The 23704-nt window shown below is 36.5% G+C and overlaps 1 protein-coding gene across 2 annotated transcripts in view; it reads left to right on the forward strand.

Annotated features, from left to right (window-relative positions):
* The window catches only part of Smp_083530.1 (calpain-7 (C02 family)), a gene marked incomplete at both ends in the record, with an annotated part of 55041 nt that overhangs the window by 19245 nt on the left and 12092 nt on the right, over positions 1–23704 (forward strand). For both annotated transcript variants that reach the window (XM_018790751.1, XM_018790752.1), the window contains 11 exons: positions 2241–2399; positions 2435–2551; positions 2590–2657; positions 2695–2846; positions 3669–3798; positions 5683–5895; positions 9064–9157; positions 11483–11629; positions 14861–15088; positions 20704–20948; positions 23451–23583. In XM_018790751.1, coding sequence (XP_018645992.1) covers positions 2241–2399; positions 2435–2551; positions 2590–2657; positions 2695–2846; positions 3669–3798; positions 5683–5895; positions 9064–9157; positions 11483–11629; positions 14861–15088; positions 20704–20948; positions 23451–23583 — 1686 coding nt within the window. The remainder of the gene's footprint in view (positions 1–2240; positions 2400–2434; positions 2552–2589; positions 2658–2694; positions 2847–3668; positions 3799–5682; positions 5896–9063; positions 9158–11482; positions 11630–14860; positions 15089–20703; positions 20949–23450; positions 23584–23704) is intronic.

The raw sequence follows: 23704 nt of genomic DNA on the forward strand, positions 1-23704 counted from the left end.
GTTTTGCGATAAATGTACAGATTGTGAAAATTGACAAAAATAAATGTAAATGACATCAAAAACTATTTACAAAATAGGTTTGTTAAGCCTATCTACACAGGATATTCACAACCGCTTGAGGTCGCGTTGTTCGTAAATTATGTTGTTAAATTTTCAGGGAGCGCCATTTAATCCAGATTAGTTACTTCCTTAAAAAAAATACAATATAGAATTTAGGAGAAGCAGGAACAACTGTAAGTCATACCAGGTAAAATCCTCATCTTGATGGGTGATGAATGTTGATTGTTCCAACCCGTAGTTGAAAATGTTTTTATATCACTTAGTAAATTTATGTGGTTTATAATATACATATTAGCGTTTTGTGACACTAATCACGTACATGTAACAAGTAATGTTTAAGTTTTGTTTCGTAAGACCATGTCACAATCAAAAATGTACTTCAGACTGTAAGCAACACCTATTTATGTTACTGGTCCCACTTTTGTGAGTTTTCAGCAGTTTTATGCTTATAATCATCAAACATATCAGTTATTATGAACAGGAATATTATGGAATCATTAATTTTTTTATTTTTCAAAAAATCACATCCCAGCATTTATGCCCAATCTCCCTATTTTTATGCCCAATCTCCCTATTTTGGGGAAACTGCTATAGAAACTCTTGGGAAAATAGCACAAAAGCTCCAAAATTTCCCCAGATCTGGGGGAATTCTCAAACTTTGGGGAAGACCATTGAACTTTGGTGGAAACCCCAAAATAGGGAAATTGGGTGGTTTTAGTGTCTATTTCTGAACGTGGCATTTGGATCATATATTAAGGATATTTTACATAAAAACCTGTCGATCCACCCAACAATCAGTGGGGAATTGTGGAAATCCCGTATAAAGTTGTTCATCAGATAAACATTAGTATTTTTTCCTTGGATATCATTATAAAACTTGCTCCTGTTCCCATCAACACTTTGTCTTCACTCCTAGAATGCTAGGACAATTCGGTCACGTATTCAGTGTCGAGAGTCAAAACCAATTCATGAATCTCAGTCCTAAAAGCCAACACAATATGGTCACCTTTCATCAGACAACATTAGTTGACTTTTCCTTATGCATTTGGAGGTTTGATTTGCAATGAAGCCGGATTGTAAAAGTCTGCAATACTGTATTTGAATCCAGTGTCTTAACTTAGTACCCTACGTCCTGCGCTCAGGTACAACAGACATAGTTTTGACTTGAGCTCTGGAAATTATACAAGCATACATAAAACACTGATTACTCTTCTTCCAGAATAACTTTACTGCAAGACTTCTAAAAGCTAATCTTGGGTGTAACCAGTCATTCTTAATACAGATATCATGGAGCTCTTTCTCCTGCCATGGTCGTTAGCTCTCAAGTTTATTATAACGTGAATTTAAAATATTTGTGGATATTGAACTTAATACCTTGATGTCGTCAGTCTGTTAGACATGTCTAGAATCCTACTAATCTTCAGTATCTTGTGATTATGTTGCCTAATAGTCCTACTTATTTAGAACAATTAGTCTCATTGCTCTATCAGAATCCTGTGTATCTTTGATACGCTTGTTCACTAAGCTGATTATTGACAATTTTGACTTCAGTACGATAAACGAGACATCTATTTTCATAACTGCCCACCGACTTTAATTAGAAGTCCGAGTTTGTATGGAAGCTTTTCTTGGTAGAGACCTCGGAAAATCGAACTCTACTAGAGTTCGCTTATATATCTATTAAGCTATGTTTATCGGTCACAGAATCTTATTAATTGAACAATTGTCACTGAACACAAGGTTACAATAAATCGATTACTCCAAGAACAGTCCATTAAACATCAAATAACTAATTTAATACTGAGTAAATTATTGCGACTGAAAGTCATTGAACAGAACTCACTAAACTAGAACCGCCGTAAATTAATACGTAAATTTCAAAATAAATTTTCTTCCATATACGTTGTATTCGATTTCGCATCCACAACAACTCTTCAAACTTCCTATTATTCTTCGAATTTTCTTTTAGGTAATTTGTCTAGTGGTGAACACTTGCGTGTTTTGATTAAAGGAAGTATTCTATCGGGTGATTGGATTAGTCAATGGCTGATCCTCATGAGTTGGAGAAAGATGCCGATTGGTTCAAAAGACTTGCAGTGTCGGAAGAGTCTCGGAAGCAATTCAGATCTGCCGCATTTTACTATACTGTAGATAGCTGATTAAATCGTTAACACTTTTAGGAAGCTGCTCAAGCACTCTTGAATTCTTTGGAGGCAGGCTCAAAAACTGAAGGTTTATTAGAATTAGCTCAGGAATACAACAAGAAAGTGAAAGAACTCAAATCAAGAACTGTGGTGCAAAACACTCCCATACCGAACGCTCGTATTTCTAAAAGCAAAGTCTGATTACATTTGTGATTAATTTAATGCATCAGGCTGATTTCTCAAGGGCTATGTTCTTACTGAATGATGGTACTACGGAAGATGAAAAAGGAAACTTCCACAAGGCTTTTGATCTCTACACATTGGCTGTAGAGTTAATGTTATCCATAGTAAATTTTTTGGATATTAGTTAATTAAATGTACATAGAAACGCGAAGTCCAGGATCCCTCTTTACTTGAAAAGATCGAATACTTTTCCAAAGAGGGTTTAAATCGGTATTGAAATATTATTCAATTAATTTTAGCTTTCCAGGGCAGAAGGACTAAAGGCATATGTCCAAAGAACACAGCCTCCTTGCTCTGATTCCCGTTCTTCATGTGGTAGTTTAACGCCACAAATGACAGGAGTATCTAAGAAATCCTACGGTTTTCCCCAATCCAATGTGTCTTCGTCTTTCAAAGGAGGTTGGTTTTTTAAATTTTGTTAGTTTGTTACTATTCTCGCCTATAAGTAGCCATTATTTTCAGTAATACATTTAAAATCAGTACTTGACGAAGCAATTATAGCTGACCAAATGGAAAAATTATGAAATTCCCGATCTAATTCAATGGTTACACAATTGTCTTTTTGTCATTGATTATACCAATTAACTTTGTATCTAGAGTGACTATATAGCGTCACTAACGAAATCTCAGTGGATTCTCGTGAGCAAATAACTTGTGATTGAACTAACCATAAGATAACTTTAGTGGTTGTTACTTAAAATAATCTTTTAATTTGTAGACCATAAGACGCCAAGAATTTTTAAGACATTTACGTAAATTCAGCGCAATGGAAAGCTTTTCCAAATAATGCATAGCTCATATTTTTACTTATTGACTTGTCGATGTAAATATCTTCACATTTTCACCTTTTTATGTGTAATTTTTTCTGTGGAATTCCACGTGGATAAAAAACTAACAGTCGTTCTTTTGATTAAGAACCGTGTTATGCAAGCGATGAAATTGTGTTATCTCATTATCGCTTTTTTTCTGCTTAGAAGGTTTCACACTTTATAATGATGGTATAGCTAGTCTGTGATATGGTCACCCATCTTGTTTCGTAAGTCTTGATTCTTCATTTCCACCAGGAGCCTGTACATTATTCAGGCCTTCAGTGCAATTAGTTGCCGCTGAAAAAAACGATCAAAAGTCTGTCTCAACCAAATTAAGATATAAAACTACATATTCCATAAATTTTATCATATTCAAACTTGGTATCAACCAATCTCTCGTTCTATTTTATAGATCCTGGTGGTTTTACTGTCGAAGAACTGGAGGTATTGAAATCCACATCCGTTATAAATGGTCGTGAGTATTTACCATTTCTTGACGCACTTGACCTACAAGAACGATTTTCGTTTGCTAATCCTTTCGTGTAAGTCAGGGTCCATGTCTACAAACGAGTTTTCTTGATTTACATTTGATTTATGCTCTATATGTTCATAGTTAACCATACTTTATACTGAGCTTTAAATATTTAGTTTGATATATAGCATGGATCTTGTTTGAATGTTGTGTAATTGTTAAATAATTTCAGGGCCGTATACAGCAGCATATTAGCTCAAGTTGTCACAGATCCAAAGAAAATTTACACTAAAAACCAGTTAAACCTAAAGACAATAATAGTGTATTAGTTAACCGATCTCCCCCTTGGTTATTTCATATTCATTCATACTTCTAAGTGAAATAGATACAATATTTGGTGCTTAGCTAATAAGTATTAAAGTTAACAAATCTTTTGTCTGAATTTATTTTCGTCCTTATTACTTACATTTAGATTGTAAGCGAATTTCTCGTAAATGGCTGTAATCCCCTTTTCATTTCAAATAATTAGTAAGCGCATCCATATAGTTGGCAGTTTGGTTTACGGTGCAATAGCGTCTACTCAAAAAATTCCCGTACATTCATTTCTACACTAACCACTATTAAATCGATCTAACAATGTGGTTTGTAAAGAATCTGATTGGTGTGAGTACAATTTCTGTTTGAAATTACTGTTAGCTAAAAAACATTTCTGTTTCATCTCCTTTCGGGTTCCTCCATCTATGCGCACGCATCTTTAATGTTTTGGTAATCTGTGATTTCGTTTTTGAATGAAAAGGGGTAGGATGCATACATAAAATAGTAAGAGTAATCATGGGGGAAACTGAAATGTACAACCAGAAGAACTCTTTCAGTTAAGGAAGTTATGACCACTCTTTATGAAGAAAGTAAAAAGTTACAGCAGGATCGCCACTGGCTTCTATTCTAATCCATATCTGGTAACGTCTCTAGCCACTGTATTGCATCATCTCTTGGACCCCAGCCAGGTAGTCGTGAAGGTCCAATGGAAGCCAGCTCTTTGCAGATTTCTTTCATACCACGACACCGTTAAACCACTTAGCTCATCCAGAGAACACAATACAACCAGAAGCATACAACTGAGCTACAGATCCTCATTATTTCATAATAAAAGCTCGATTATCTTTAGTCACCTGACATTAAAAATGGCCAACTAGAAACAATGTATTACATTTGAAACGAAAATTGCTGTTGGTATATGATATTTTTTCTGGAATGTCTGAACTTAATTCAATCATAATAAAGGGCACTAATCAGTTTGCGAAATTTGAAGATTACTTCAACTATTTGCTGGAAAATTCTGTCTTTATCCTCTAGCGACTTTTATTACTTGACTATTTAGTAACATCTATTTGACAGGTATTTCATCACGACGTCTAAATGTATCAATTAACTGTAGTAGTTTTATTGTCACTTATCCGATTGTTTATTTCTTAACAACCAGGGTTTCGATCCAGAACACATTTCTATTTCTTATTTACTCAACTTTAAGCAACCCATTGTGTATGAGGGATAGCGATACAACCTGGCTACTCAATCTAAATTATGTGTAGTATGGTTCAAAATTAACCTAGTAGTTGAAATTCAAATCCCTTAACCATCAACCACCACACTATGGTTTAGGCATTCATATAGTATATTCAACTGTCACAATCTCTGAAAGCATAATACACAAGCTTATTGCAAACCTGTATATTTGTCATTAAACACGAGATGTACCCTAACTTTGTCCTTCCCCATGTATCGTTCTTGTTATGTGGGAATAAGTTTTCATGTTTTCACTTCTAGAATCAGTTTATGTTGTTTTCATCGTTCTCAGTTTTGTTTGTTACAGAACGTCACATTTCATTTTTAAGATTTTATTTAAAATCAACAAGGTTTTTTCTTCATTTCCTACTTCTGTTGTTACTTTTCAAAGTGATAAAGATGGACTTTTAGCACTATCAAATAAACAGAGATCTTTACTTAGTCGTTGGGTACGTCCTTCTGATTACATTAGTGGACCAAAAATGATTTTGGCAATATCATGCTTTTCTATATGCCAAACTGTAGTTACTGATTGTTCATTTGTTGCATCGATGGCGATCGCTGCTCAATATGAACGACGTTTTAAAAAAAAGCTCATTACAAAGTAAGATATTACTTGACTATTCACTAAAAAAGCTATTTGTTCTGAATTATTCGTATTTTACCATTGTATCTTGTCTTTTTTTGAACTCTAAAAATCACTAGAATGACATACCATCTGATGCGTTCAACGAAAGCAAGTCACGACTGGCTAGTGAGTGTAGATAGACAGGCAGTCGTACTTTTATGCATCATTTATATAATAAGCTGTTTTGTGTTGTCAACATTTTCAGTTGGTTTCTTCACCTGTCGCTACTTTGTATTATCGTTTTTATTGTGATTGAATTATTGATCAGATGGTCCGATTTTGATTGATTGAGTTCATACGGTTTAATCATCTTCAACGTTATAACACAATGAAATATACGAAACTAACTTTTCTTCCAACTTGTTCATACTGTTCATTTGTGTGCCGGGTTGAAATCTCAGTTGAAAGATTGGCACTTGTTTTGAGATATCAACTAACGCCCTTAGATAAAGTTGAAACGTAATTTATTTTTATTTTATTTAAACATAAATATTGGTACAAGCACCAGATAAATATGCGCCTCACAAATCTCATTCGATTTGTGTGAGGGCTGTGATACTGTCCAGGTGCCCAGACTGAGGCAGGTGGTTTTCTCAGGGGGCCACACCCGGAGCCTTTGACCTAAAGGTCTAGTCCACAAGGCAGTGGAGCATCGTAAGGAGATGCAGTCACATGGTAGCCGGTGACCAACAGTTGGTTCATACGCCATTTGTTCCTTCAGGATCCTGGAGCCCATGTGCACCATTGGTTTGGAATCAGGGTTTTCCAACTCCCCTAGGTGGATGCTTCATATCCACCGACCCGGTTAAAGCTCCGGACATTCGCTTTTCGTCCTCTCACTTTTGTGAACAACGCCCCCGCCACGAGAAGGCAGTGAGTAATTCGCAAACTCTGTAGTCGATTACAATTAAATAAGGACTCACAAATGTATTTAGATTTGTTTTTGTCGTGTAGTTTAGCTGTTTACTGGGTTTCTGATTGATCACACCAATATTCTTCCTTTGTAAGATTTAATTCGGTTAGTGTAATAAGAAGACGAAGATTATCAGAACTATGTGGTATGTTAGCGCAATACATTTCGAACAATCTGATCACACATATACTTGTTAAGAACATTTATATATAAACATAAAAGGTCAAATAGACTAGAGATGGAGGGTAAGAGGAGACCAGAATAATAAAGGAAATAATATGAAAAACAATTTGAAACCTGGATAGTATTACCAGGGTAAGTTTAAGGTGCTAACAAACTGTTTTTGAATACATAAAGGGGTTTTTTGGATCTTCGTATTAGTAAGGCTTCAATTAACCGTAGTATACGCCCTTTTACTCTTTTGTACAACACGAAAGCCATGTTAAGATCAATCTTATGACCTATTTCAACTGTGTTTGGTGATAGATGTTGGATGTTTATCATCTACTCTTATTAGGTCGTTTGATTTTATTTGTTTTTGCAACTATTTAGGTACATGTTCAGACAACTTAATTTGGAGATCACGATTACTTCTCTCTATGCGTATGTGGTCACACCTTCAGATTAATAAACACAGTTGGATGTGACGCAGTCTTTTTCATGTCTTTTAAGTTGTTAGGGATTCATGGACCTTGTTTTTTCTTTGACAATGGCCTTTTTTGTGTAACACGTGTTGTTAATAACCTATTTAAGCTTTTGTTTCAATAAAAGGCTATTTGAATCGCCTCAAAATGTTAAGGTGATGTAGACAGGCTTTTTCTGCTATACTAGATCGTGATCCTTCCATCCATCTATGGTACACGCTTCACCAAAAACTTAAAAAACGATTGTGTCACATCCGATCATGTTTATCAATTTAAATGTGTGGCCACACATACATGGAGAGGAGTAATCGTGATCTCCAAATTATGGTGCCTGGACATGTACATAAAATATTTAATTTGTTTATTTATTCCCTGAAGAAGTGACGAAATGTCAGAAAATGTAGAAACGTAATTTTCTTACTCAGTAGTATATTACAAATATATTGTTTTTAATAATATCATCTCAGGGTTAAATAGTGGGTAACTAATCATAAATGATAAGCTCTACTGGAGGCAACAAATTATCCTCCTAGCTAAGGTCTCAGACTATATGCCGTTGTACATATCAGATGGACAATTATATATTTACCAATGATTTGTGCACCTATTCATCTGGTTTTCTAGTTGTCACTAACAATCTCATAGCTAATTCACTAAGTGTATGTACATAAATAGGACACGGTGGATCGTTATAGAAGTACAGGATGAAAGCATAAATTTCAATAGGTTACACACAACTAAGAAATTTATGACACTCAGTAATAAGGTCAAAATTATGACTATAAAAATTATCCCAAAGTTATAAAGTGGTGTCTCAATAGTTAAAGCATTCGAACTGGATAATTCAACTGTAACGAGTTTTTATTGTTGTTCGCCCCCAAATGCCCTGGTACGGCCGAGAGTGGGGAGAGTCCGCTCTTCCTCTCGAAATGCTCTCACATGGCCAAGCGAATATATAGCCTCTGCAAGGGAAGTCCTACTCACTGCCTTCTAGTGACATTACTGTTGTTTACGAAAGTGAGAGGACGAAAAGCGAATGTCCGGAGCTTTAACCGGGTCGGTGGATATGAAGCATCCACCTAGGGGAGCTGGAAAACCCTGATTCCAAACCAATGGTGCACATGGGCTCCAGTATCCTGATGGAACGAATGGCGAATGAACCTGTTGTTGGTCACCGGCTACCATGGGACTGCATCTCCTCACGATGCTCCACTGCCTTGTGGACTAGACCTTTAGGTCAAAGGCTCCGGGTGTGGCCCCCTGAGAAAACCACCTGCCTCAGTCTGGGCACCTGGACAGTATCACAGCCCTCACACAAATCGAATGAGATTTGTGAGGCGCATATTTATTTGGTGCTTGCTTGTACCAATATTTATGTGTTTAAATAAATAAATAAATAAATTTATTGTTGTTCTGTGACCAACTTCTATTAGTAGGAAACTAAGCACTAGTAATGTTATTCAAAATGACTACAAAAACTTTCCAATTTCAACTATCTTCAACTTATCAATTCAATTATCATTCATGTTACGATTATTTTCATTGATTTTGCTTTTAAATAAAAAAATAAAACGACTTATTTTGCAGTGTTATATATCCTCAAGGCATAAATGGTGAAGCTATTTATAATCCATGTGGAAAATACATGGTTCGTTTAAATTTCAATGGAGTTCCACGAAAGGTATGTTATTAATTAAAAGTGAATATTTTGGTTTTTAACTGCTTTGAAATGGAGTATTTTTCTTGATTCCCAGTAGTTGTTTCAACGTATCTCAATCCATGATGAGAAATAACTTGAAATTAAACAGTTTCTATAGATCACATAGTTTACATCACTAACTGCCCTTAGTTAAATCATGTCAGGTGTGAAACAAATATCATTAACAGGAATGGATAGTAATCACAAAATATCATCAACTAACTGTGATTAGAAAACAAAATCATTGGATACCCAATCAGTGGTTTGAAGGTTAGGCGCTCATCGTGAAACCTGAAGATCCTAGGTTTGACCCTCGCTAGTGTCGTCGATGCACACTACTGTTCAGTGCAATACTAACATGAAACAGCTTCTCAGTGATACCTAGTTCTCAATGGTTGTCTAAGATTTGTCTGTAATGTAAAATATTAAATAATAATTCTTTAATCGACCTCTCTACCTTTATGTTACTGGAGGTAGGTCAACAGCAAACAAATCTATGAAATAATACTTGCATACAACTACATGAGGTTTAAATTGTTAGCAATGCAAAATGATTTATCTTAGTGAATTGTTTACAAAGTTTTATATTTTTCTACCGTGTCTAACTTTTTTTCTCTAATTATCAACGATATTGGTCTTCTAGCTTTTATATTATTGAAATGTAGAAAACTCAAGTAGAAAGTCTGTTCATGTTTTGGTTGTTGAACCTTACTTTGCCTTTTTTTAATTTTTTTGAGGCCCCCAGTTCATGTTTATATGAGCTTGGGCTGTTTAAAACTTGTCCCAAGTATCTATACTATCAGATATCTCAATAGATATGATCTCACTGATTACATGAGCTAACTATTAGCAACGTAGAATCTAGTAAAAATGTTTGTCCATCCACGTTCCCATAACTAAAATCAGAAAACTAAAAGAGATTATACAATTTCAAAAAATGAAGGAAAAGAAAGTGTAGATCGTAGTAAATAGGCGTCGATCCCCCGTGGAATGGACGTTGGATATTACTTTGGGAGTTAGTCAGTCATATTCAATGTAAAGTGTGGCACATAAGCGTATGCCTGTCTAAGCTTCCATAATACAACTACGTGAAGTTATCGAAATGAATACCCGTCACGTCCATCCTCTTCAACTGCAACACCATCTTAGCCATGTCTACAATCATCTGAATAACAAGCCATCGTTTATTTTTCTGTTATAATGTAATTATATATCACGAGCATATTTACGCATCACTATCCTTTTTATCAACAGTACAATACAGGAGGGAGTGAAATTTTGTCGATGGTTGTAATTACCTCGTAAATAAGTATCCAAACACTTTATGTATCGACTATATTGTTATTTTCAACGTCTGCTCAAATGCTGTACAAAAATACAGCATTAAAAAAACCTTTCTAAGTCAATTTGTGTTTCAAAGGATAGAAAAACACTCCTTAATGTATTGTTACCAGTTTTCCAACCGTAACACCTACTTTGTGAATACATAATTCAATGTAAATGTTGAAAATTAATTTATATGCACTAAACTCTCAGTACTATTGGTGTGTACTATCCCAATATTTATATTAGTTTGTGAAAATTCTCGCTTAAATGACGTACATATATTCTTTTAGTATGCAATTAAGTTGACAGTTCATAATTTTAATGTATTTGTCAACTTGGCGATTTTATGATTTACTGTCCTGATAAACATTATACGACTTGGTGATGTAATCGGTCTGTTATAACGTGACATATATTGAGGGCATCAGGACTTTTAGAACTGTTTTATGGATTACTAGTATTTTTATTGTCTAATTATCAAATTACTGTATTATTGTATTTCTATATTCTCCTTATTGTAAATTTCCAGTGGACTCATGAACTACTTCCGTATGTCTTACTATTCTCTTATGACTAATCGTTCATTCACCTTTATCCTCTGTTCTTTTCAACTTTCGGCGTGGTTTTGATAGATCATAAATTCTTATTTTGATGTACAACAGTATCGTATGATTTTATTTACATAAGCCATACTGCTGCGCTACTGCTTGATGTGTTCCGTTATCGGACTGAATTGTTTGGATTTAAACCAGTAGATTCCAAGTTTGAGCAATACACATCACTTCTGTTTGAGCAACTAGGTAATAAGTAGTTTCACTTCCCCTTATATAAACAGTATGATTCAAAGCCAAGTACATAAATCTGTAATTGGTCGATAAATGATAAATAATTTTTCAACCTAATCGTTTTTTTAAATATAACCCTTGTATACATGAATAATCTTAGTCAATTTTGCAATATATATGTGCCTAACTGATTTAGGTAATTATAGATGACTTTTTGCCTATGGGAAAGGATGGAAAACTGCTATGTTGTTATTCAAATAATCAAAATGAATTATGGGTATCTTTATTAGAAAAAGCTTATATGAAAGTGATGGGCGGATATGATTTCCCAGGATCAAATTCGGTAATGTTCAATTGCTAATTCATTCTATATAATATTTGTTTGTATATGTTGCTTTCGCACACAGATTTCAGGATCAAATTAGTAAATTGGTTACACCTGAACGGTTCACAACTTTTTAATTTTACTTCTGTTTGATTTCACCCGTTTGACCGTGTAGATTATTTTAAAGGATGAAATGCGGTCGTGCAACGTGTCCAGAGTTGATGAGGTGCTATTGTGTTAAGCTACCAGTTGTTTACCATTCTCCTTTTAGATGCCACGTTGGGTAGTGTAAAGCACTTATAAAGTATTCCATTTGTGTGGCCAATGTTATTGGACAGACTCGATAGCTTACAGAATGATATCGTACTTACTTATGACGAAGAAAATATTAAGTTACTTCCTTATTCAGACAAACTTTTCAGCCGGAGAGGATGGAACTATAAAGTGTTCAGTTTATAAAAAGCCAACGTAGACTTGACAATATCTAGATTTCCACAGTGTCTGCCTGCTGCACCACAAGTGGGGCGTGGCAAAGTGCCTCTGACAAAATTCAACGAATATGCACTCCAGATGCTTTGGAAAAGATACAAAGCCCCTAGCCGAAACGCTGATATTAAACGGTTACACGTTGAAGTTTACAAACTGATGTAAAAGTCGGTCAATATCAGCTTTTAGAAAGTTAAATAGGAATTGTTGAGGACGAGTTCCTGGGTTTACAAAGGCCTTGGGTATTAGCAAATCCAAACATCGTTTATGTGTATGAAAACAGTTTGTCTTAAACTTGAGTCTTTCCTGGTAAACCTTAAGTCCTTTTTAATATAAATCGCCCAAATATTACGTATTGCGATAGGACTACACGAAATTCTATCGATTGACCAAATTCAGATATCCTAGTTCGACCCCAATACTGTTCCCCAACTCCAATAAATCAGAACACAGCCGTTGAATAAGAATTGTTTATGGGGTCAGAAGCAGGTCAAAAAATGATTTACAGACAAGGCATATTTATACAGTTAAGATGACTATTAACAGTAACCAATGGAAAGGAAGGACACGTAAAGGTTATAATTAGGACAACTCAAGATTGACCAGTAGGAAAACGACACGTGAAAGTCATAGTTAGGACAACTGTAAATAATAACCAACGAGAAATAATATGTGAAATATGTGAAGAGTCTAAAAACATACCACTTTACGTTCGAGATAATTTTTTGGGATATTCCTGTGAATATCCTAACAATTTTACAGCCTAGAGTGGTGTGATAATTTCCTATTCTTTTCATATGATATCAATTTTTCCCCTCCTTTATTTTCAATCATCACCCTATGTTTATTAAAATCACGAACCGATATAAATAAGACGATGAATAAAAACCTGTAAGCACTGGATGACCATTTCATCCTGTTATGAGAATCGTCAGCGGTGCCCATCCAAGACGGAGCAAAAGGGAAGCATTCTCTTGTGAGGCCGAAGTTTTTGGGGTTGATTCCCGGTTGCAGGTTCGTGGATCCGTACTCTCGAGGATTACTATACTAGAACAAAAAGGCCTCTTAATTTTTCTAGGTTTTAGGTATTTGTCAAACTCAGATCAGTTCATGATTTTCATAAAATTCAACAGTTTCCAAAACCCCATAGTGAAAATTAATATTTGTTCGAACTTTGATATAGTTGACCTTCATTAGTTTTCGTGTAAAATGTCTTGACAAGTATGTGTGATCAGATTGTTCGAAATGTGTGGCACAAATTCATCACATTTCTTATATCAACTCTGTCTTATCATTGTTGCTTTAAAATATGATATTTGTATGTATTCTATATTCGTTCAGTGCACAAAATTAGTGATGCTTTTGATGTGATCATGTCTATAGTGACTAAATTACTAATTAATGACTGTCGCTCATTATTATTAATTTATTTTTTTCTTGATAGTACTACCCGTCTCTTCTTTTTTTCCACACATACTATCGTTTCATTTCTTTGACACTTTTTTCTTGGTTTCCTATCGTACCAGGATTTATGTGATTAAATAAATAAATTTCTGTGATTGATTTAAGTTGAAAATATAAACCATCGAATTTCACACTCAATAGTCTGAAATATAATACATTCATTACGATATATGAAAGTCCTGAGTTCGAACCGTAGGTTGCACCTTAATAAGTAGTAGCTTCACACCCGATGAGAGAAGCATCCGGTTTTCTACAGTTGGTTGTAGTAACCAGACATCGCGTAACAAAAACAATTTACTTACCTTACATAAGGTTTTAAAATGTTGGTTTTGATACCTTACATAAGTCTGTTCCTTGTTTTCGTTTGATTCCGTTATTCATAAAATCTTTCTCTGTATTTTTAACAACTATGATTTATAATTGTGTAGTGCTTCTTTCTCGTCACTTACGTTCTGAAAAGACATGACCAATAGAGTTTAACCATGTTGAGTGTTAGACCATTCCCCACCAATGGCACTGGAAGATAGTTATACAATTTCGCAGGTCGATTAAAGTTAGATATATCCACTGTTCGTTGCCAGTTCAATGGCCTAAAGGTCAAGCGCTACCTGAAAGACCTTTAAGTCTTTGGTCCGATCCGATTTTTAGTCGTCGTTGGGCACTTTCGGGATGTCCCACACTAGGATGGAAATGCTATTAAATGCTTGCTGGTATTCAACAGTCGGTTAATGATGTGTGGGCGAGAAAGATAGTGATTGGTTGTTTTGCCGAATCAGACATTAGATAGGATGACAGGTGTTATATGTGTTATATATTCCCCTATCATTATTATGTATTGACTGTTACTAATTGACTGTTCATTGTTGTCGGGTTTTGGTGTGGAAATATATTGACGTTCTAGTCAGGCTAATCTCGTGTTCTTGATCTGAGTTGTGTTGAAGTCCTCTAGAATAGACACTGGGTGGGAATCTAGTGTAGATATTCGTCTAAGGTAAATTAGCGTCCCACATACGTCTAGAAAATGAAAGGACTGTTATAACAAGAAACCCTAGCGTTATAACAAGTATCCTACCGTTTATAACAGTTAACTAATGTCATTTCGTAATACAATCTATGAAAATCTTGTGTAATATGTTTACACAAAACAAAATTTCGTTCGATGGGTACACTTGATCTTCAAATAATCATACATTTCACCTGTGCTCATACACATCTCTTTAAAAATACGTTTGTTTTTTATGGTGAGCTTCATTCGAAATGTATTTACCGATTGTTTTTATTTTTCTTGATATTCAACAGAATATTGATCTGCATGCATTGACTGGTTGGATTCCTGAACGTATCTCCATTCGATCTAGTTCTTCAAGTTTTAATAAAGATAGAGAATTTCGTCGTCTTTTAAGTCGATTTCATAAAGGTCATTGTTTAGTTACAATTGCAACTGGACAGTTATCCGATGATGAAAGTGAACGGTCTGGTCTAGTTCCAACTCATGCTTATGCTATGTTAGATATACGTGAGGTAGAGGTATGTGTTAATCACTTGACATGGTTATAAATGCAATTCTGTATATTGCCTACTTTATCGAATTCATTTGATGATAGAAATCCACTTATGTTTGCCTGCCTGATCAATGACATTCCGTTAAACTAATAAAATAATGACTGAGAAATGCCTATCGGTCCACGAGCTCCTACTAGTCTGAATGGATAATCAAAAGATGGAAACAACAAGCAGAATTATCTTTTATGTCAATATTGTCGTTTTTGATATCCTGGCTCAAAAACCCTGTGGGTTTCTATATAATTTGTGGCCGAACTTAGTTTTGTAGTTGGCTATAACATGAATGAACTGATAACCCATATTTAATTAATGTTAATTTAAGAATGGTGAAACATCCAATAACAGTTTATAAATGAAGTGGAAACGTACTATAAAAGTAATACGAAGACACCACAATCCAGACATTTAATATAATACTCAATAAAAATGTACTTAATAATCACTTATGAAATAGTCTTAAGAATTCCTTTCCTTTCAACTATTCGACCCTAACTGACACATATTTTCGGAGTATTTTTTTTTAATTGTTGCAATTTTATATTCTATTTGTAATATCAAAATGTGATTGACTCAGTGCGATATGAAACTTGATCGATTCCGATGTAATTGTTTAATGAATGACTTGTAATTTAGCGATTCTTAGTCAACCAGTCGATCATAAACAATGAGAGAATTGATACAAATATATATCAGCACAAATCATCACAGCACATTAATATAGCCAGTTGAAACTAACTAAACAACTGACAAATGTGATCAATAAGTACAAGACTGAACATAGAAGATATAATCCGAAATTGACCAATGAATTTACCGTGTAATTTTGAAAATCAACACCTAATGTGCGATAGAAAGTGACTTCATTCACGCCACTGCCATTATATGTATAAATTCTGTTATTCATGATCCCCATACATTAAAAACTCACAATTCTCATAAAAAAGTTGTTAGTTGACTGAAAAACTGTTTGTCTGATGAAAATCCAAACATGTCTGTGGAAAGATTCTAAGTTTTGCTTTTTAAAATAAATATATGATACTATATAAATGCAGTAACAAGGATTGTAAATTGGTATTCAAGTTGAAAAATCACTGTCTTTATAAACTCTGAAGGAGGCCTCTTATTGAGAGTTGTGGAACTACATATTTGACTAGTCAAAGGGAAGATCGATGCTAATATGGCTTTTGTAATCCTGTATAAATGGTTGTTGAGACATTCTCTTCAAGTTGTCTCACTTTGTAGAAAACAGACCGCGACGTGTAGGCGGTAAGCAGGTCTTCCTTGATAAAGGCCATAAATGCGTGACTTTATGAGAGCCTTTCGAAATAGTGAGAGGACTCTCCCAATGACGAAATCTAGTGGTATTATCCGGTGTATCCAAACTGAATGAGGTAACCAGTTTTGAAGTCAACAATACAATGATTAAAAGTCAATTAGTTCTACTACCCAAAAATGTCTTCACAATACTAATCGTGCCCTATTTGTTGATGAACGTTAGTGGTCGAAAGAAAAAAAGTGCTTTTAACATGTCATGACTGCCTTTATTATTTATTTATTTAAACACATATATATTGGTACAAAAGGGCACCAGATACATATGCGCCACACAAAATAATGAAAGTAGGAAGAGAAGGGATGAAAAGATAAGGCAGACTGAAATGTACAACCAGAAGACTCTTTCAGTTAAGAAAGTTAGAACCACTCTTTATGTAGAAAGTAAAAGAAGGTTACAGCAGGTTCGCCACTGGCTTCTATTCTGAGCCATATCTGATAACGTCTCTAGCCACTGTGTCCAAGCCACCGTAGTCGGTGTTTCAAGATGGTGACACCAATTGAATTATCGTCTCTGCACCCGAACACACGATGCCGAACCTCTGCATTACTAACATGGTGTTGCCACTGTATGTCAGCAATCCTTCGGAGACAACGATGATCGAACACAGAGAGTCGTCTGACATCCTCAACTCGGAGAGGCCAGATTTCACAAGCATAGAGCAAAACTGCTCTCACCGACGCGTTGTAGATCCGACCTTTTACAGCCAGACTAACATCACGAAGGCGCCAAAGATGGCCCAGATTGGCATAAGCCGCTCTGGCTTTCATTATACGTGCATCAATCTCATCACTCACGCCACCACCAGCACTTATGTTGCTACCTAGATACACGAACTTCTCAACTACTTCAATCTGCTCACTATCTAGGGTGAGTACAGGATGAGAATCCTGCCAGTCTTGTAGGAGTACTTTGCACTTGGAGGGTGCAAAGCACATGCTGTACCTGCAGACACTGTCAACTGATTAAGTGCGGATTGCATGCCTTGGGCATTATCGCACAGTAAGACAATATCATCCGCATACTCGAGGTCGAGAAGTCGTTCTCCAGGCAACATATCCACACCGCCATTACTTACATCCATCAGAGCTGTTTCCAGGATGTCATCGATGGCAAAGTTGAAGAGGAATGGTGAGATCGGGCAACCTTGCCTAACCCCACTGCTCGAATGGAACAAGGGAGAAAGGTGGTTGTATGCCCTCACTCTGCCTGAGGTGTTCGTGTACAGGGCCTTTAAGATGTTAATGAACTTCTCAGGCACACCCTTCTTCAATAGACAATCCCAGAGAACAGTCCTGTCCAACGAATCGAAGGCAGCCCTGATATCAAGAAACACTACGATTGTTGGCCTGCGATAAGTATGACGGTGTTCTAACATTTGGCGGAGGGTGTAGATGTGATCAATGCATCCTCGACCAGAACGAAAACCAGCCTGCTCCTCGCGAGTCAATCGTTCTCGGGTTTTAAACAACATACGAAGAATGACAGAAGCCAATAGTTTGGACGCAATCGGAAGTAGACTTATCCCCTGATAGTTGTTACAGGAACAACGTGAACCCTTTTTAAAGATAGGGACGACTATTGACTCATTCCATGATGTTGGAACACTTTCTTGCTCCCAAACCTTTGCAAACAACACCGTCAGTTCCTTAGCCAGAAAGTCACCACCGTCTTTAAAAAGAGCCGGAGGTAAGTCATCTGGGCCCGGTGATTTGTAGCGTTTCAAGAGTTGGAGTTCCTTGAGGACTTCCGCCTCGTTTGGTGGATCAGTCGTCGCCGGCCATGGGGGGCAAGACAAACTGGTTGATGTTGCCTGAGCAGCAGGCCAGTTGAACTGCCCTTCGAAAAATTTCTCCCATCGTCCAAGACGTCGAGAGATGTTAGTGATTGGCATCCTGTCATCCTCGTAGATTGTTTCACTCACACCAGACTTCTTGCTGCCAGTGGCTCGGATGAGTTGGAAGAGCTTCCGGCAGTTACCAGATGCAGCTGCTGCTTCCATCTCATTAGCACGCTCCGACCACCAGGCTTCTCGGTCCTTACGCAAGCTTTGCCCAATTTCACTACGTAACAGTTTCCGTTTGTGGTCATGCTCACGGTCACCCGGAGTAGACCGACGGGCTTCCATCAGTTGTAAGGAGCCAGAAGAAACCCAGTGCTTGTAAGCGGGACGTCTCGCGAAACCGCAAGCGGCTTTACTCGCCATTTTCATGGCGTCGTGAAGATGCAACCAATGCTCATCTATACTTTTCGGTGGGATGGTAGCTAGCCTAGAAGCAAGCTTCGCTCGATACTTACTTGCAACAGAAGTTGCAGCCAGTTTACTAACATCGGTCCGTTGATGGCGGTCAATCCTTCGGCCACTGAAAAGTAAGGTGAGATTGGCGCAGACCAGGGCATGATCAGACTCCAGATAGGTACTCCAAAAGGAGCGGCAGTCTTGTACACAACCACGCCAGCGGTAGCTGATCGCGATGTGATCAATCTGAGTCCAGGCTTGAGATGCAGAGGGAGGACGCCAGGTGGCACACCGGCGATGACTGTGCCGGAAGTTAGTGCTGGCCAGAAACAGGTTGTGATCTGTGCACAGTTGCAGCAAACGGTCCCCGTTATCTGTCCTGCGACCAACAAGTCCCCATCGGCCACCTAGACGACTCTCTTCTGTGCCTAGACGCCCGACCTGAGCATTCAAGTCTCCGGCTAATACTACAATATCTGTCGAACGCGCTTTCTGGAGAAGAACTGTTAACTGGTGGTAAAACTCATCCTTGATTGCATCCGGGCTGCAATCTGTCGGGGCATAGGCGGAGATGACGAAAGGACACCGTTTCTCACGCCGGTTTCTTCTCACTTTGATGGAACTTTCTAATCTAACAGCACATAACCGACTGTTAATGGGGATCCAATCGATTAGTGCTGCCTCAGCCCTAGCGCTTAGTGCAACACCAACGCCAGCAAGACCGGACGAAGATGCCACAGAGTCCCAGGATAAGCGCACGTGAAACAAGCTTTTCAAAGCGACAGATGGAGAGCGAATTTGTAGTACTTCACTAGAGTCTTGAATACGGGTCTCGGATAGACAACAAACATCAACATTAAGACTTTCTAAAGACATAGCCAGCCCCATCTGTTGTCCGATCTGCATTAGTGTGCGAACGTTGAAGGAAGCCAGCTTGAACGGCGTACGTGGTTTCAAAAAGACTGCTTCAGTATTCGTAATCGGTGGAAGCATTCACTTTCAACCAGACAGTGACTGGAGATTGTTTAGATAGGACAAACTTTCCACCATGGGTGAGCTACCGCATAAGTTGAAAAAGAAGGATACACAGATTGGGAATAAAGGGAGTGAAAAAGCGACGTAGTAAATAATAGTAATAATAATAATAATGATAATGCAAATTGTCTTTCTTCTATTTGGAACGAGAGCAGTGTAGTTAGTGTAGTGTGTCATTTCATGTCATTTGCGTGTGGGCTGTGATACTGCCCGGGTGCCCAAACCGAAACAAGTGGTTTTCTCAGGGGGCCACACCCCGAGCCTTTGACCTAAAGGTCTGATCCACAAGGCAGTGGAGCATCGTGAGGAGATGCAGTCCCATGGTAGCCGGTGACCAACAACAGGTTCATTCGCCATTCGTTCCATCAGGATACTGGAGCCCATGTGCACCATTGGTTTGGAATAAGGGTTTTCCAACTCCCCTAGGTGAACCCTCCGTGTCCACCAACCCGGTTAAAGCGCCGGACTGCCTAATGTGAAGCAGTGGCTGAGAGCTTTCTGTCCACATTTACTTAGTTCCAGGTTCGAACTCTAATTTACCTGCTTCGATTTAACCAAATGCGTAGTAGTATTATTGGTCGGAACAATTAAATTGTGACTCGGTGCCACGTAAGTCAATCTCTACCTGATAGTTGAGTTAGCTTTCATCCAATTATTTCCAGTAGTTTTTCTGAATAAGTAGGTAGGATCCTTTTATTTTCCCACATTCTTAAAACGATAGAAACGAATAAAACCTTACTGTTAGACAAATCATCTGGGTAGTTATATTACAAATTGTAATGATCCTTGATATGTGATCGCTTTTTTCCACTGATAAAAATTTTAATATTGTGATTGTTATCACTATTTTATTGAAATCCATGTGATAACTGTATCAACTATTTTGTAATTCTATTTATGTATGTTTTGTTTCCCTTTCCATAACATAAACTTTTTTTTAAAAAAAACAAAATACTAATCTCTTTAAAAAAGGGTTATCGTTTATTTTTACTGAAAAATCCATGGAGTCATATGCGTTGGAAAGGTAATTTCTCTGAACGTGATTCACAACATTGGACTTCCACTATGCAAGCTAAACTGAATTTTGATAGATCATCTGCACAATTAATTGATAATGGTGTATTTTGGATAGATTATGATTCTTTATGTCATTTCTTTGATGTATTTTATATTAATTGGGATCCAGGACTATTTCAATATACTACATGTGTTAATGAGTAAGTTGCTTTTATGAAATCGTTTGTTACTTATTATGTTTCTCCCAATTTTTTACTCAAATATAATTATTTGGATAAAGAGAGAGATGAGTAACCAGAGCGTTTTACAAAACGCTAAATCCCACTGCCCTCAATGGGAAAGAAGGCCTGAATATTCATCCAACCTGTGCTATTTCTCCAAACAGACACATTTAACATTATTTATTTCCCCACGATCTACTTAAACATACACCTAATTTCAACCTCACTACTTCATAATACAAATGCATACACTTTTCATACCCACTGTTACGTCTGGCCGATTGTGAACGCTATTTCGCTTCCCTAAGCTAGTTCCGTACCCCCGAGCTACAACTACTCCGCGCGACTTGAAGACCAGAGAAAAGGCACAAAGTGTGAGGGAAGCACTTTACTACAGGGTTTGTTTATGTACGGAAAATATGGGGATTTTATAGTAATTTAAGAGTCCTTGAGTTTTACCGAAAGTTCTAGAATACTGCTAAACATAGTAGCAGTGTATAAATCAGCCAATCAGGATCTCCACATGTGACTTTTTCATTCTCGTTATTTTAGTAACATAACTTCACACAACTTCTAATTAATCGCTGATTGGTTGAAATGCTCCTTGATGACCCATGAGCTTGTCATGTCGCTTGCGAGAAAATTGCAGGGTCATCCCAACACCCACATTCTGAAGTACAAATCAATAGTGACAGGTCATACAAATTCACCTTAGACAAGAGTAACTTGACATTGACATATTCAGACCTATTATTAAACAATGTATAATTGTAATTAGAAATTCAGTTGCCACTTTTATTGAGATGAAAAACCAACCTAAGTTATGAATTGTTTAATGCTAAAGATGTAAATCATTGAATACCGACTTAGCACTCTAAAGGTTAGGCGCTTGCCACGAGAACTTCGGGTCTTAAGACCGACCCACAGTGGCATCGTGGATTTACACTGACGAAGCCTGTAGAAGGACTGCTTCTCAGTTCTCAAAGGTCGTTCAAATAATGTTATTCCTTGACGTGAATCATAAACCACAACGATCTCCACAATCCTCTCCCACTAATGATAACTGAATAATAGTATGACTTAAATGAGGCAGGATTTACAGAATAATATGTATTCATTATCTTCCAAGGCTTCTCATTAGCTGCAAACGACCTAAATTTATATCAATAATATTATTATAAGGAGTTCTACACATTGTAATTAATGAGGTTTTGTTGGAAATGACATAAGTAATAGGAAGAGAAAGTTGACATTAAACCGATTGCGGTTTTTTTCCTGTGCCTTAAACTATAAGTTTTGAGGGTATGATCATAAATATTGACGAAATATTCAGCGGGTTTTTTTTCACTCAAATAATTATTTATTTGATTTATTTGTGTAATCCAATCAATTGAATCGTCCTCTCAGCATACTATTGGTGTATATTTCGCTCCATAAAAGTTCAATATCTAGCATTTTCGAGCATTCTTCCGTTCATTTAGCGGTGCATACATGAGCATGATTTTCCCTAGAGATTTCGTTTCAATTATCTAAAGCTACCTACATATGTGTTCTATGAACAAACCAATATAACCCATCACAATTTGCCAGATGAAAATCAAATGATGTGGAAGTTGTTGAAATGAGATCTCTAGTGAAAATCGTGCTCATATACACCATTAAATGAACGGAAAATTGCTTTGAAAAAATTTTTGTTACTGCACAGATATTGAACATCGAAAAACAAATTTGCTACAAATTTATGGAAACTTATTGCATCTTCTCTCATTTCTACAGCGTTCAGTAATTTATTTTAAATATTCATCCAAACATTGCTTCTCGGGAAGGTGGCTTTTTATTTTATTACCTGAACAACGTTATTTATTATAGATATTATCCAACTATCAAGTTTTTCAAATGTATTTATCAAAGGGAAATTGTTACTGTTACTCGTAAATAATCTTGTATGGTTAGAGGCAATAAGCTAGAATAAGTCTTTGGTCTGGAGTTTTTGCTAGCTGGCACTCATTAACAAGACAGTTCTTCAGTCTTTAAGGAACTTCCTTCTCGTCGGATTGAAATTTTCTTCACTAGACAAATATAAAATTAATCATTCACTCAGTGACCAATCAGTCGTAAACATTTTATTACCTACTAATCAACAATCAATAAGTGTATCAATCTGAATGACGTTAAGCACAATATAGCATTCTTTATTTAATACAAAGCAAAACTTATTATCCTTCTTTTTATACGGTTAACAGAAATCCCGGTCCCTTTATAGTTAGCTGACGGTTGTTAATGCACAGTAATAAATTAAAGCTGACTAATTCATATTCATTTTTTCGTCCATAATTCTATACACTCCAAGTACTTCGAATAATTATCTCTAAGTTTTCATAACTTTGGTCAAACTTTTAATAATTAATTAGTGGTCAACGCCAATTACTTAACTAATGTATCCAACTTGTTGATCTTTAATTCATTTCATGATAAATTGAGTTGTTGGCTTGCTGGATCTGGACCAAAGAAAGATTCTTACGCTAGTGCTGAAAATCCACAGTATAATTTGGAAGTTACTGCCCAAGCTGAATCATCTATATGGGTGCTTTTAACGAGACATATTGTAGATAAAGTAAGTTCAATATAAATGATTAAAAAACCAGTGATCACTCAAAAATATTAAATTAGTAAACATTATAGTCGACAATTAGATGAGAAATTTGGACATCCTCTAGAATAATACGATATTTTAC

Source organism: Schistosoma mansoni (assembly GCF_000237925.1).
Source record: "Schistosoma mansoni, WGS project CABG00000000 data, supercontig 0037, strain Puerto Rico, whole genome shotgun sequence".
NCBI lineage: Eukaryota > Metazoa > Platyhelminthes > Trematoda > Strigeidida > Schistosomatidae > Schistosoma > Schistosoma mansoni.